Source organism: Gymnoscopelus braueri (genome assembly GCF_963280865.1).
Source record: "Gymnoscopelus braueri genome assembly, chromosome: 5".
Lineage (NCBI taxonomy): Eukaryota > Metazoa > Chordata > Actinopteri > Myctophiformes > Myctophidae > Gymnoscopelus > Gymnoscopelus braueri.
Genome location: NC_137606.1, coordinates 33,496,597 through 33,511,156, shown reverse-complemented (window position 1 = coordinate 33,511,156; position 14,560 = coordinate 33,496,597). Strand labels below are relative to the sequence as shown.

Here is a 14,560-nt window from a genome sequence, read left to right as displayed (position 1 = left end):
GTAGCTGTGCACAAATAGGCGTGTTCTTGATCAGGAACGCGCAACTATGTGAAACATGCATGCATGTTCCTCCATGTTAAATTCGGTGCAGGCTGGCAAACAAAAACGGTTTAAAGGGTTGTTTCAACCCATCGATGAATTTTTCCAGACCATCGGAAAGTTGGGTCATAATAAACCTTTAATACTCTGAAGTTGTCAGCTATTTTCACATAAAGTAACGAGTAATGAGCCCATTTAAATTTAATTAACTGTAATGGCATTATTGAACTGAAAAGAGTAATTACTACACTACTAGTTACCGCAAAAGATATTAGCGTTACAGTAACATGTTACTTAATAACGTGTTACTGTAACACTGATCATCAATAACACCACACCAACAACACAACATCATCAACAGCATCATCAATAATACCAAAACAACATTAACAACACAAGCAGTGGTGACGCATTAAAACTCAGAGGGCATGAACACATCTCTATTATTGGACACAATGACATCAGAAAAAAGGTAGGATATGCACATCCCCACAGTTCTTTCATGTGCCTATAACCTGTTGAAGCCCTACACGGGCGAAACGTTGTTCTAATTGTTGGTTAAAATAAAAAAAGACGGGAGAGCAGTATATCGTGTGCGGCCATTCCCTTCTTTTTCACACAATGACATCAGACAATTCGGTGTCAGGGTTCTTATCACTGCGTCGAGGATATGGACCATGACTGTGGCCGCTTCCAGCCACTTTGAGTGAAACCCACAACAAGGTCTTTCACTGGTAGGGTCCGGCAAAATCTATATGAAGAAGATGCAATCATTTCTTCATTGTCCAATAACTGAAATGTGGCCTCAATTCCCATGTTAATTCCTGGCCACAACACAGCTTCTTACCAGTGCTTTCATCCTCACTATTTAGGATGTAAATAATGCAGCATAGAGATGACCATGTCCCTCACCAAAACAGGCACCACAACCCAACTGCCCCACAGCACTTAGTCCTTCCGAACCAACAGCTGTTTCCGATTAGACCAGTAAGGCCCAAACTGGCTGTCAAAAACCTCAAAGGGCCAAAGATGATGCACCCAATGGAGAGCTCTAAACTTAACAGCATGAAAATGATGACCTAAGATGTATTGATGGAACTTTAACTATTGCAAGAGGCTTTTATGTTGCCCTAAATAAAATAATTTAACCACAAAATCAAGTTAAAGTGATTAAAACAAAAGCGTCACTTTTCTTTTCTCTGAAAAAAGACAGAAAAAAGGAGCCACCACCCACCAGCGTCGACACTACCAGCGCTCCTGTCATCGCGGAGGCCAACGTGTGCAGGGCATTCAAACGTGTCTACAGACGCAAGGTGGCAGGGCCAGGCAGCATTACAGGGCGTGTGATCAGAGCATGCGCAACACAGCTGCCTGGTGTATTCACTGACAACAAGGTAACATGATTGGCATCCTGTTTCCCTCACTCCCATAGTGAGCAAATGCTTTGTGTAGCATGTTAAGGAGCCAATCTGTAGCATATGCTACCGCCAACCCTGGACCCTGACCATTTTGCTTGCCAGCCAAACAGATCCATGGACGACGCTATTGTCACAACACTCCACAGTCCACACAGCCCTCACCCGCCTGAAGAAGAGGAACTCCTACAGTATGTGAGAATTCTGTTTATAGATTATTACTCAGAATTCAACACAACAGTCCGCTCCAGACTCAACACCAAGCTCAGGGACTGCCTGTGGAGCTGGATCCTAGACTTCCTGTTGGGTGGATACCGGATAGTGAGGATGGGCTCTAACCCCTCTGACCCCTTGACCCCTTGAACACAGGAGCCCCCAGGTTCTAAGTTCTGTTCTTCTGAGCACCCTCCTCTACTCCCTGTACACCCATGACTGCATGGCCACACACAGTTCCAACTTGGTGGTTACGTTTGCCGATGACACGTCACACGACAGTGATATATATATATGCTTGATCACTGACAATTAAATGACGAGGCGGCCTACAGAAGACCAGTCAACAACCTGACATAGTGGTGCCAGGAGAACAAGACCAAGGAGCTGATTGTGGACTACAGAGAGAGAGAGCAGAGAGGCTGGACCCCATCTACATCAACAGGTCTGCTGTGGAGAGAGTCAGCACCTTTAAGGTCCTCGGCATCCACATCACAGAGGACCACCTGGGATGAGCACACAGGCCACGTGGTGAAAAATGCACAGGAACGTCACTTTCATCTCAGGCAGAAAAGGACGTTTGGCATGGGGCCCAAGATCCTACGGGCCTTCTACAGTGGAGTGAATCCACCCTTATTCATTTGTTGGGTAAAGTATGAACCAAATATATGAATTCAAAGCAATAATACTTTGATAGATATTGTGTGTGTGTTACCAGTGATCCAGGGCCTCCTATTTCTCCCTTCTGTCCTTTGATGCCATCTCCCCCTCTGAAACCCTGAAATAAACAACATTCAAGATAATGTTAAGTACAGTAAATAGTTTACACTAGTCCAGTTGCTAGTGTAATAATGGTAAGCAAATAGTTTAACACTAGTCCAGTATCTAGTGTTATAATGGTAAGCAAATAGTTTAACACTAGTCCAGTATCTAGTGTAATAATGGTAAGCAAATAGTTTCACACTAGTCCAGTATCTAGTGTAATAATGGTAAGCAAATAGTTTAACACTAGTCCAGTAGCTAGTGTAATAATGGTATAAGCAAATAGTTTAACACTAGTCCAGTAGCTAGTGTAATAATGGTAAGCAAATAGTTTAACACTAGTCCAGTAGCTAGTGTAATAATGGTAAGCAAATAGTTTAACACTAGTCCAGTAGCTAGTGTAATAATGGTAAGCAAATAGTTTAACACTAGTCCAGTAGCTAGTGTAATAATGGTAAGCAAATAGTTTAACACTAGTCCAGTAGCAACTGTAGTACGTAGTCCAGTAACTAGTGCAGCAATTAGTCTGATAATTAGTGCAATTACCAACAATTAGAACATTAACGTTCAACAACTAGTCTGATAACATTTTTAATAATTAGTCCAGTAACTAGTGCAGTAAATAGTTAAATTACCTAGTCCAGTAACTAGTGCAATACATGCAAGTACAGTAATAACACAATTAGTCCTAGTGCAATAACTAGTGCAATAACTAGACCAATGACTAGTGCAATAACTAGACCAATGACTAGTGAAATAAAAGAAGTGCAATAACTTGTCAAGTAACTAGTCTAATAACTGTATTTGTACTGGATAACATAAAGTATTGTACTACAGTACATATTTTGCTGATCTTTCTAAAGCACTGATGTTGTCATTGAGGCAATTTCAGAACTTTAATCTTAATCGTGACTTTAATCTCTCTTGAATACAGTCAACTGCAATAGTTAACACATTTGCCGTAATTTTTAATAGCATTATGGTTTTTGATCTGTCTTTCTCTACTTGCAAAGTACTTTGCAACTATAATAACTGTATATGATTTATAATGTTATACATTATATTGTGATATATGGGGAATTTAATTCGAGATCAATAAAGTATCCATCTGTTTATCTACATGTGTCTCTATAGAGGGTTGTGCAGAGGAGAGTTCATCTATGCAAGTATTGTTCTATAATGTGTGTTTGTCTGTAATACATTCTGTCCAGGACAGCCTTTATCTCCAATGTCTCCAGGTTCTCCCTGAAAAAAACAACACAAAATGCAAACATGTCAATTTGTTGAAAAAACATATACTGTAGAAACATGGCTGGTAAAAAGACACAAAGAGAAGCAGACAGACAGATATAAACAGACAGACAGGTACCTTCAGTTCTGTGGGACCCTTGGCATACAGCTTGATGCCTTTCTGGCCAGGGAAACCCGATGGACCACGTTCACCCTGGCAATATTAAAACAGTAAAATGTAATACTGTATTCATATTAGGGACAGAATGTGTTTGTCAAATACACTTCTATATGATACCAGGAGAACCAAACCGGGGATCAAACCAGGGACTTCTGATTCTTACAACCACTCTACCTATACAGCTATCATAGCCCTAGAATAGAATAGAATAGAATAGAATACCTTTTGTCCACTGGGTCCTGAAATTACTGGACTGGATCCTTCTTGACCCTGAGAGAGACACACAACGCCCAGTACACAAATAATGAGTCACAGATCACACAGCCTCACCAAGAGCCCTGCTGCACTGGGAAATAACAAAAAACTATATAAAGCATGCATGCAGTAAGAAAACAACCTAAATCAATATAAGGCAGAGTACCTCTCTTGCTCAAGTGCAGCAGAACTCCCGCACTGGGGAGTGCGGGAGTCCAAAAAAAGAAATGACGTCTCGGAGGTACAGAGACTAGGGGGGACGATGATTTACGATTCTGTGCCTATCAGGACATAAGTCGGACGGCGCTGAGTTGACTGAAGGTGGCTTCGCAACGCTCGGCACGACGACTCCGTCGGTGAAACCAACGGAGTCACGCCGAGCTGGTTTTCCAATCGTACTGTGACATACTGTATATACTGAATATATTGGCATCAAGACTCTGTCTTAATTCATTCATTCCCTGTAAGCATGAACATTTATAATAAATGAATGCTGTGCTAAATAGATATTACAGGTAATTAAATAGCAAGGCCCCTCTAAGGGAATCACATAGAAACAGAGGACACAGGTGGATGCTGGGGCTGCGGTGGGAGCGCAAAAACATAGAGCCAATCACAAAGCAGCAACAACAGCATAACAGAGCAGCAAGATAGCAGAATGAGCAGTAAGCAGGGATGTTTAAATACCCCCCCCCCCCACACACTCACACACACACACACACACACACACACACACACACACACACACACACACACACACACACACACACACACACACACACACTGACCTTTAATCCAGGTAACCCTGGTAACCCTTCAGTTCCCTGGAAAACACAAACCTTTATTAATGAATGTGTAATACATTTCCTAGTATAGTTGATAACATACAGTATCAATACACACACCATAGCTATTGTAAAATGTATTTCTAAATCATGGGGAGGTAGTCCAGCTGATAATTAGCAGCACCTGGCCATAATAATAATACTATAAATGCTATAGACACTACAGCAACATTGAATGAATGAAAGAAAACCATGGAAGCTGAAATGACAAAAAAAAACGGAAAAGCTGAAATAAAGAGGCACAAAAACTTGAACAAGGAAGAAGTCAACTGAATGAAAAAGGAATAAGGATCATCACGAAAATAACATCCAAAAAACAAGGTGAAAGTGAACAAATGACAGCTTACTGACAGCTTCAGCCAAACTGAATGACACTTTACACCCAACTGATTATGACATCGCTCAGTTAGCTACTGTAGGTAATGTAGAAGCTATCTATTTTTCTCCCAGTGATGACCATGTTTGTCTTTCAGGAATACATGTGTTTGCAACTATGCACTAATGGAATAATAAGAATTCTCATCATCATACAGGACGTCCTGGGGGGCCTGGATAACCCTGAAGTCCAGGTACACCGGGAAGTCCCAACTCTCCCTGGAAAACAGATAGAAACAGATAGAACCAGTTAGAAAACACTCAATATCATCCAATGAGAAAACACAACCGGAATGTTCAGTTCAGTCTCATATCAGACCTGATCTCCATCTCTCCCTGGGGGACCTGGCTCTCCTGTAATTGGTTGCAGCAGCGGAAAGTAGAAGGAATCTCCCTGGAAACATGACATAATAGTAAATGCTGGGGTTTTATTTTTACTTTTTATAAAAAACTCATTAAGTATAACAAATTCAAATCTAGTCGGACACATTGTACAGTAAAGACAATTTACCCAAAGTACAACATTTTATAGACACTACTTTGAGTCCTTAATAATAAACTTCAACTTCAAATGTTTTGTAAAATCAAAATCACAATCACAGGTATAAAAGAGTGGGTGGCAAACACCACATTCACATATACCTATAGCATATATTACAGGTAGCATAAAAAGTCCTTTTGCACACCTACTGAAATGGACAGGTGCGTAATGAACTTGAGAAGAGCAAAAAAGGCGAGTCCCGCACATTGTCTTCATGCAAAAGAAGTTTACCAAAACGTGGTATCTGCATTAAACTTTTTTTGCTGTGAGTGAGGACTCCACTTTTTGGCTCAGAAAGAGTGGGTGAAATAATTTCCATATTCCAGTTACAAAATAGATAAGTAAAGAAAAGTAAAATGTGAAATAACAAAAAAACAATATAAAGCATGCATGCACTAAGAAAAAAACCAAAATCTAAATATTTTAGTACCTCTCCTGTGCAAGTAAGAGACATCACTTAGCAGCAGATATCAAAGAAATGTTTGGGAATGGAGAGTATTCACAGTCATTTATATTCATCATAGTCATAGTGACAGTGCCAGTGTAACGGCAATGAATTATATTCACAGTAATTTATACATAAAGTAATAATACTAGCTTGTGTTGCCAAGACTGAAATGGCAACAGGGCTCGGCACCTGCTCAGCAGCCTGACAACCTGGCTGTGGTAACTGTGTCCTTTAGTCTTTTTTTTTTATACAGCCAGGGGCGCAGATAACAAGTCGGGGGGACCAAACTGTGAGCAGTTCCAAATCCCCCTCCCTGCCCTCACCCCGGTCACAGTGAGATGTTATCCCATTATGACAGAGCAGGTTTGGAGACTGGCACCTTATGAAATACTTATTGTGCAGTTCAATAAATGAGTTGGTCCGCCTTGCAACCCTGGCCTGCATACCAATCAGAGTGCAGAGTGGGATTCATCAAGAGCTGAGGCCAGTATGTTAACTGCAGATTCTGAAAGTCTAGATTGATTAATTGAATATTAATTGAATACTTTATTATTGAGTACTTTTGATCAGAGTCATGTATAAAATATGTGGTATTTATTTATTTTGTTTATTATTTTGGTGTCAGCATGTTGGCACTGGAAATACTGTGTTCTTTAAAATGTGTCTGAATAATCCCGTAGTAAGGGATGGCCTGTGTTGAGGCAGCCAGACACGAAAATGTAATTATTCATTCATTAATTCATTCATACTTTATTAACTAATTCACTACGTAAAAAACATAATTTTTGTTTTTATTTGATTTTATAAAAGATTGCACTGTTCTCTATCACCCGGAGTGACCCCTTTCACTGTCACTGTCACCCGGATACGGAAATAACGTCACCCGAAGATTTCCGTTTCCGTCCACTCCCTGTTAAACTTTTTCGAAACTTTGTCTCTATCTCGAGTTCACTGTTTTTTCACCGTGTTCCGCGAGACACTCTGTTTTCAAAGTGCTGCTACAGGAGGAAATGTCCCGGGTGGAATATTTTTTCTCTGGGCGATACACACACAAACAGTCGGACAAGCGATCATAAGGGATATACATTTTCTGTGGCCAGTTGAAAACGTAAGAGAAGCGTGCGTCTTTGCGAGAGATGGTATATTCACATGCGGCTACATGAGAAGGGGCCGACCCAGTTGGAATGTTTGTTGTCTGGGCGACGCGCACGGATAGCGTGGGTGTTTACAAACGATCGGACATGCAATCATAATGAATATAATTTTTTTTTTTTTGCTGGCAGTGGGCAAACAGACAGGAATAAATCTGGCAGTGAATGAATTAACAGTTTGCAATTAGTACAGAGGTACGATTTACAATGATTGTTAAAAGGATAACACAAAAAGCCCTAGGGGCTTGTTTCCATACATTTAAAGACATACAATAATATACAATAATAAACAAGACATAATCAACACTAGTAGCAATGAACATATATGCACAGTAAACATTGGGTCGGGGGGTCATTTCTGGTGTTAAACTCTTTGACCATTTTCAAATTTACACACACACACACACACACACACACACACACACACACACACACACACACACACACACACACACACACACACACACACACACACACTAATATAGATACAGCATTGGGACACATACCGTAGGACCTCGAAAACCTGGATAACCCTGGAAGATGATAGAAATAAAATAAAAAGATTAGCTTAACTATTCACGTTTAGCTTAGCTTCAGGCTGCCAATTAGCATCAAACTATTACTTTAGTTTTCGATTTTTAGTTTAGCTCGAGATTCAGTAAGCTTTAGCTATTGGTCTGGTTATAGTTTTATTATAAATTATCTTATTTGTATTGGAATTGTGTTATGGGATTAATGTGCCATGTTATTCTGTGTCGTTCATCTATCCATTTACTGTATGTTATCTGACTGTTAGGGGTACAGTAGGCATGCATGCCCTCCCCCTCTTTGGAATCAATCAGTGACAGTGACATATACTGTATGATCATGTGGTTTATCAACTTTGCAGGGGCCATCCCCATGCTGGCTTGTAGTGGACATTTTTGTCAAAACACCACAGAGCACAGACATACAAATGAGTGGACAATAATACTACCAGAAACATATAAAATAATAAAATATACTCTATACTGTACAGTGGTCAAGGGACCTTCGGGGTTCCTTGAAGTTGGTCTGTATCTCTGAGAGTGTACCAATGGAACCAAATGGACCTGTATGGTCCATTTGGTTCCATTGGTACACTCTCAGAGTTCTGGGGGTCCTTGAAACGTCTAAAAAGTGTATACTAGTGGACTCCTAATGTGCCGTAGTGTCATAGTAAATCAGTGTCATACGTATTCTTTCATACATATTCTGAAGAAAATCGAACATTTGCCACGGACAAGGACAAGCCTTTGCCACAGACACATGTGTCCGTGTACGGACACATTGATGACCACTGGGTCGATGACCCAGCTACTGGTGTGCTCTGAGCTGTAGGCATTCACCCATGGTCTGGGTTTCTATAATGTGACTGTGTGCACAGGACACGGAGAGGACTTACCGGCAAGCCAACTGGTCCTTGAACCCCAGGGAGCCCTGTGTATCCAAAGTCACCCTGAGACAAACAACATCAGTCAATTAAACAATCCATCCATAAATATCTGTCATCTTCCTGTGGATTAAATTAACCTACCTTTGTCCCATTGCATCCTGCGACTCCTGGCTTACCCCTGTCCCCTTCACGTCCCGGTATACCCTATGAGGAAGATAATTAACCTTAATTATTGTTTTTATTGTGCATGTGTCATACATTAAGTTGCACTTGAGGTACCTTGCCTTTCTTTGATATTCCTTGATACACCCTGTCCAGAGGTCAGATGTTGACATGTTAACTTGGCACTATATGTGTTGTTGCTGTTCACTACTACTGTATGTCACCCCTACACACCACCTACAAACACAATATTTAACATTAAAACAGTCATAGAGCTTCACACTGTAACTTCCATTGGAGGTCAGAAACGTAAATATCATTATTATTATTATTAATAATAATTAATTAATTAAATATTAATATTTTTTGGGAGAACATTTGTTCGAAGAATGCTGAACATGACCCGGCCCAGGAATCAAACCGGTGACTCGCTGTCAGGGATTAGAGCCTGTGAGGTACGCAGCTTAACCATTCGGCTATCGGGTTTACTGTTTTCTGCTCATATTGCTATATCACCCTCCCGCCTCTCTCTCTCTCTCTCTCTTATATACTGTATACCGTACACACACACACACACACACACACACACACACACACACACACACACACACACACACACACACAATATAGAGGCTGATATACAGTAGCAACATGGGCAGATAAATAAAATATGAATGCAATTTAATTACAGTATTTAAAGTACTACTAAGTAGATTGGAGAGGCTTATTGTCGGTATCAGCCAGAGTGTGGGAGTCTATCCCAGTTTCACAATGCGTGCGGCTGGGGTGGAGCACAACACCTACCATCAGCTCCCAGTATTTACCGCACAACTTGCCGCACCCAAGCCGTGCTACTCATGCGCTGAGTTGGCCGTGCCCGGGATCGAACCCATGACCTTGTCATCGAAAGGTGAGTGCTCTACCGACTGAGCGGCCCGGACATTAAAGCAAAGTAAGTTGAACCATGCAGGGCTCACTGGATGTTAATAGTAAAAATAAAACTGTGAACATTATACCATAACATGGTAATGTTATGTTTCAGTGTGTGTGATGTATGGATATTATGGGATGTAGATTCTCAAAGATTAACTCACCGATTGCCCTGGCGGGCCCGAGAACCCTGGATTCCCTGAGAGACCCTGTTAAGAAACCACATCTGTTACTTCATCTGGGTTTATTAATGATCACTCAATGACAGGCAGGCAGATGGATTTACTGGCTGTCTGTATCGTTGCTGTAAACTTTTAAGTTTAAAATGGAGGGAAGCCATCATATCATCTTCTAGTGAGTGACTGTGACGACGTTGACAAATGATATATATATTAAACAATCATTTTAAATACAGTTAAATATTTTATTAAAATGAAAATAATTGAACAACATTTAGTATACTAGATCATTTATCATAAAGCCAAGTGAAACTCCATGTGTGTTGTTGTTGCTTTCAATCACCAAGCCATTTCTCCTGGAATATTTAGATTTTTTAATATCATTTTGAATAATTTTGAATTTAGATTTTTTTTTTATACAATTTACAATTTACAATTTAGGCGATGCATTTTAACACAAATCTTCTCTTCTGAGGGTCCCTGGCACAAAACTTTTTCAGATGGGGGTCAGCGGACGAATACATATATTAATTTGGGGGTCCTTGGCACGAAAACGTTTGAGAACTACTGATTTAGAAGGCAATTTGTAGAATCGGCCTCTGGCCTTAATGGGTTAAACTGTTAGAACTCTAGGTTGACGATAGCAAACTGGCAACACTTGGCCCATCAGTTCCCAGCATAGGCACTAGTTAAATATCTTGAGTTATCAAGAAGGCAAGTCAAGAAGGCATTTATCCTAGTCGTGTTTTGGGTATGTTGTTAGTCAACTGTTAATGATCTATACACTCTCCATTTAATGATTTATTTAAAGATAAATACAATATTTCAGTCATCAGACATATGAGCAATAATCAACAATGTATATAGACCTAGGCCTATATTGTTCAAGCAATCACAGGTGTGAATAGTTTGCAAGGGGAAGAGAAATGACTGGATAGGCTTTCAAATTACAGAAGGAAACAGGTCATTCTACTTGCTAGAAATAGTGAAAGTTGTAGAGGTTTTGGAGATGTTATAGGCTATGCATTTATTGTGAAAATACAATTGCCATTTTAGTCATATTGTTAATCTCTACTCTTTACATACACAGACAGCCTTCCAGCTCAAAGTCATTAGCTATTATAGATTGAGGAAATTCCTAGTTTATCCTGCATTTTTCCCACACTTCCCTCCTACTTGACTTGTTGTTTCTATTCAGGGGTCATCAACATGCCCGGCTTGTGATGGACATTTTCCTCAAACAAGATTTTTGCCACAGACATACAAAATGAGTGGTCAATAATATTACCATAAATACTAAATGTATAGTCCAGTAGACAGGATGGAGAACACAATGCTGTGTTTTTTTCCCCAGATATTTTTGGGGCTTTTATGCCTTTATTTGGACAGGATAGTTGGCTGACAGGAAATATGGAGAGAGATGGGGGGGGGGCAGACATACAGCAAAGGTCGTCGGGAGCAGGAGTCAAACCTGCGACACGCTGTCATGCTGGATTACCAGCGGATATGGTATGCACCTGGACCGCTAGGCCAGCGGACGCCCACAATGCTGTGTTATTAAAGAGGGAGAGTGGTTAGTCCTCATCCCTTTGTACTTTATTTTATTTTTTAAGATGGTAAGTAGGAAAGCTGAGAGGGAAGGCGTAGATGGAGCAATTTGTAACCCAGTTTAAAAAATTGCTTTAAAAGTCAAGTGTATTATTGTTATTATTTCCATGGCCATCTCTGCACTTTTGTCTACTTTCTACTTCACTTTCTTCTTCTTTCTAAATTGAACTAATGGCTTTGAACTTTTCAAAGCATTAAAGACAATCAGAAACAGTGAGAAGAATTGTCATATTGACTTGATCCACCAGTCATTATAATATCTAATATAAGCTTAAAATACTCTGGCTCATTTTTCCAGGCCCAGTTCATTAGGCACGTTCTGTATCCGCCACTGTTTGGTACCTGGTTTAACCAGGTTTGAATACCTGTCTGGCCATGTCTTTATTAGAGTGTTAATATCAATGGGCATTTGGGAAACTAAGCTCTTATCGTGTTAAACTAAGCTAAAATCAGGTCATTCATTGGCATGGAAGACATTTCTTTGCAATGGTTCTCGGCAGTGGCGTTTCTGGGTGCACTGGCACCTTAGGCCAGTGGTTCTCAAAGTGGGGTCTGGGGACCCCAGGGGTCCTTGAGGGGGTGCCCAGCAAAATTGCTTAATAGCATCAAAATCAGTTTAACCACTTTAAATCTATTTTATACATCAGCATACAACAATGGACAGTAGGCATCTTGTCTTGATGAGACTACCTGTTCTGAATATGAGCAGTGTGGATAATCCAATATCATGATGATGAGTGACTTGCAATTATATTCTGATTTGATTTGAGTAATGAGGTGTCCAATGATAATGTAGTAGAGTAAAAGAATAATTTTAGATATGTTGAAGTAAACGTGAAAGTTGTGATGAGTAGGGTATAAACTCAAGTTACACCACTGTTATTTCTGCATTAATTAATTCAGTGTCCTACCTATTCTGTCAGCCACTGTATACTGGCTCTAGCATTTAAAATGTTTTAATAAAAGATTTGCCGCAGACATGGACAAGTCTTGCCACGGACACGTTTGTCCGTGTACGGACACATTGATGACCCCTGTTTCTATTGAATCCGCACTGTGGTGGGGATTTCACCATAGTGCGTGGCATGCACCTCACTAAAGTTCAACTCGTTTGGAAACACATTGGGTGCCGGGTGTCGATAATAAATAAAACTTCAACTTACCCTGGAGCCTTTAAGTCCTGGTACACCTGGCAGGCCCTGGTCACCCTGGGGAGACCAGCATACATCACATCAGAGACCAGCATACATCACATCACATCACATCACATCACATCACATCACATCACATCACATCACATCACATCACATCACATCACAACACAACACAACACAACACATCACATCACATCACATCACATCACATCACATCACATCACAACACATCACATCACATCACATCACATCACATCACATCACATCACATCACATCACAACACATCACATCACATCACATCACATCACATCACATCACATCACAACACATCACATCACATCACATCACATCACATCACAGCACATATCATCTGCACATATAATATAATATAATATAATATAATATAATATAATATAATATAATATAATATAATATAATATAATATAATATAATATAATATACCTTTGGTCCTGGGTAACCAGGGTGACCCTCATTCCCTAGAAAACCAGGAGGTCCTGCAGTCCCTTGATATCCTGGATACCCTGGTCCACCCTGCAGTCGAGAGTCAGATTAGGTTTAAGATTATTTTTAGGATGAGGATTAGGATTATACAGAAGAAGGTAGAAGTACTGTAGTAGCATTTTTTATTCATTAAGTGAAGTGAACTTTTCCTTCCTTCTAAAACCTATTGTATTTCAAGTATTCATATTTTTGGTAATGTGAAGTTTGTGTGTAGCAATCCCAAATATTGCAATATTAGCAATAGGATAAGGGGGGGGGTGGCTTTCAGGCAGGACAGGGCCAAACACCCGAAAGGTGCTTTTTTCTAGTCTGCGGTAATAGGCCACTTATAGTAGAAATAATAGTACAAAATTGTAGTAGCTGGTTGTTTTTGAAAGACCAAACAACTTCTCTATTCAGCGAAGAGATCAAACCTGATGAGTTATCAGCAGCTGAATCAACATTGCAGGAAGTGAAAATGTACCTAGAGCCTCTTCAACAGTGTGGATACAAATAGAATAGAAATACTAAATAGTGCAAATAGCGTGTTGCAAAATAGCATAGCATTTAATTAAACTGCATCTGCACAACCGTAGAATGTGAGGCTGTAATCCTGTACAATCTATATGCTATTTCCCCTCCAAGTGGCTCCAACAAGGACTACAAGCCTAGTCATCTAGACAACAGCTACACTTGGAAGACTAGACAATAGGCGGAGTCAAGTGCAGCACAGTTGAGATTGAGGGGAATGACTCAAGATAGAGAGCATGAGATGGGAGTGTGAAAACAATGGTCAGCACATGGGGATTTTTGTTTACAAGGGAATATTAAGTTTGTGTAGCCATCTTGCTACAATGTGTGCAATGTTGTGTGCAATGTTTATGTTTTTTTGTAAACTGTTTCAGCTATGCAAGACAAACCAATACAAGCCTGAGGAAACTCAGGAGAGGAAAACAAATCATAGTATGGTACTCTGAATCCAATAGTCTAAGTCTTAACCTACCCCCCCCTACCCCCCCCCCCTCCTTCATTTTCCTCTTTTGTATATATATATATATATATATTTTTCTCTCTTCATACCAGTAACCTGAAAGCTGATTGTATGACATTCTGTATAGTAGTGTGTATATCTATCTGCCTCTTATATTTCATCATG

At 40.1% G+C, this 14,560-nt stretch overlaps 1 protein-coding gene across 1 annotated transcript in view; it reads right to left on the bottom strand.

Moving 5' to 3' along the window:
* col4a3 (collagen, type IV, alpha 3) overlaps positions 1–14,560 on the bottom strand; it is an 82,396-nt gene that overhangs the window by 39,645 nt on the left and 28,191 nt on the right. The window contains exons 4-16 of the mRNA XM_080428913.1: positions 13,366–13,455; positions 12,912–12,956; positions 10,126–10,170; positions 9,011–9,073; positions 8,879–8,932; positions 7,962–7,988; positions 5,635–5,709; positions 5,472–5,534; positions 4,884–4,919; positions 4,063–4,110; positions 3,799–3,873; positions 3,630–3,674; positions 2,383–2,445 (exon numbers count right to left, since the gene is read on the bottom strand). Coding sequence (XP_080285039.1) covers positions 2,383–2,445; positions 3,630–3,674; positions 3,799–3,873; positions 4,063–4,110; positions 4,884–4,919; positions 5,472–5,534; positions 5,635–5,709; positions 7,962–7,988; positions 8,879–8,932; positions 9,011–9,073; positions 10,126–10,170; positions 12,912–12,956; positions 13,366–13,455 — 729 coding nt within the window. The remainder of the gene's footprint in view (positions 1–2,382; positions 2,446–3,629; positions 3,675–3,798; positions 3,874–4,062; positions 4,111–4,883; positions 4,920–5,471; positions 5,535–5,634; positions 5,710–7,961; positions 7,989–8,878; positions 8,933–9,010; positions 9,074–10,125; positions 10,171–12,911; positions 12,957–13,365; positions 13,456–14,560) is intronic.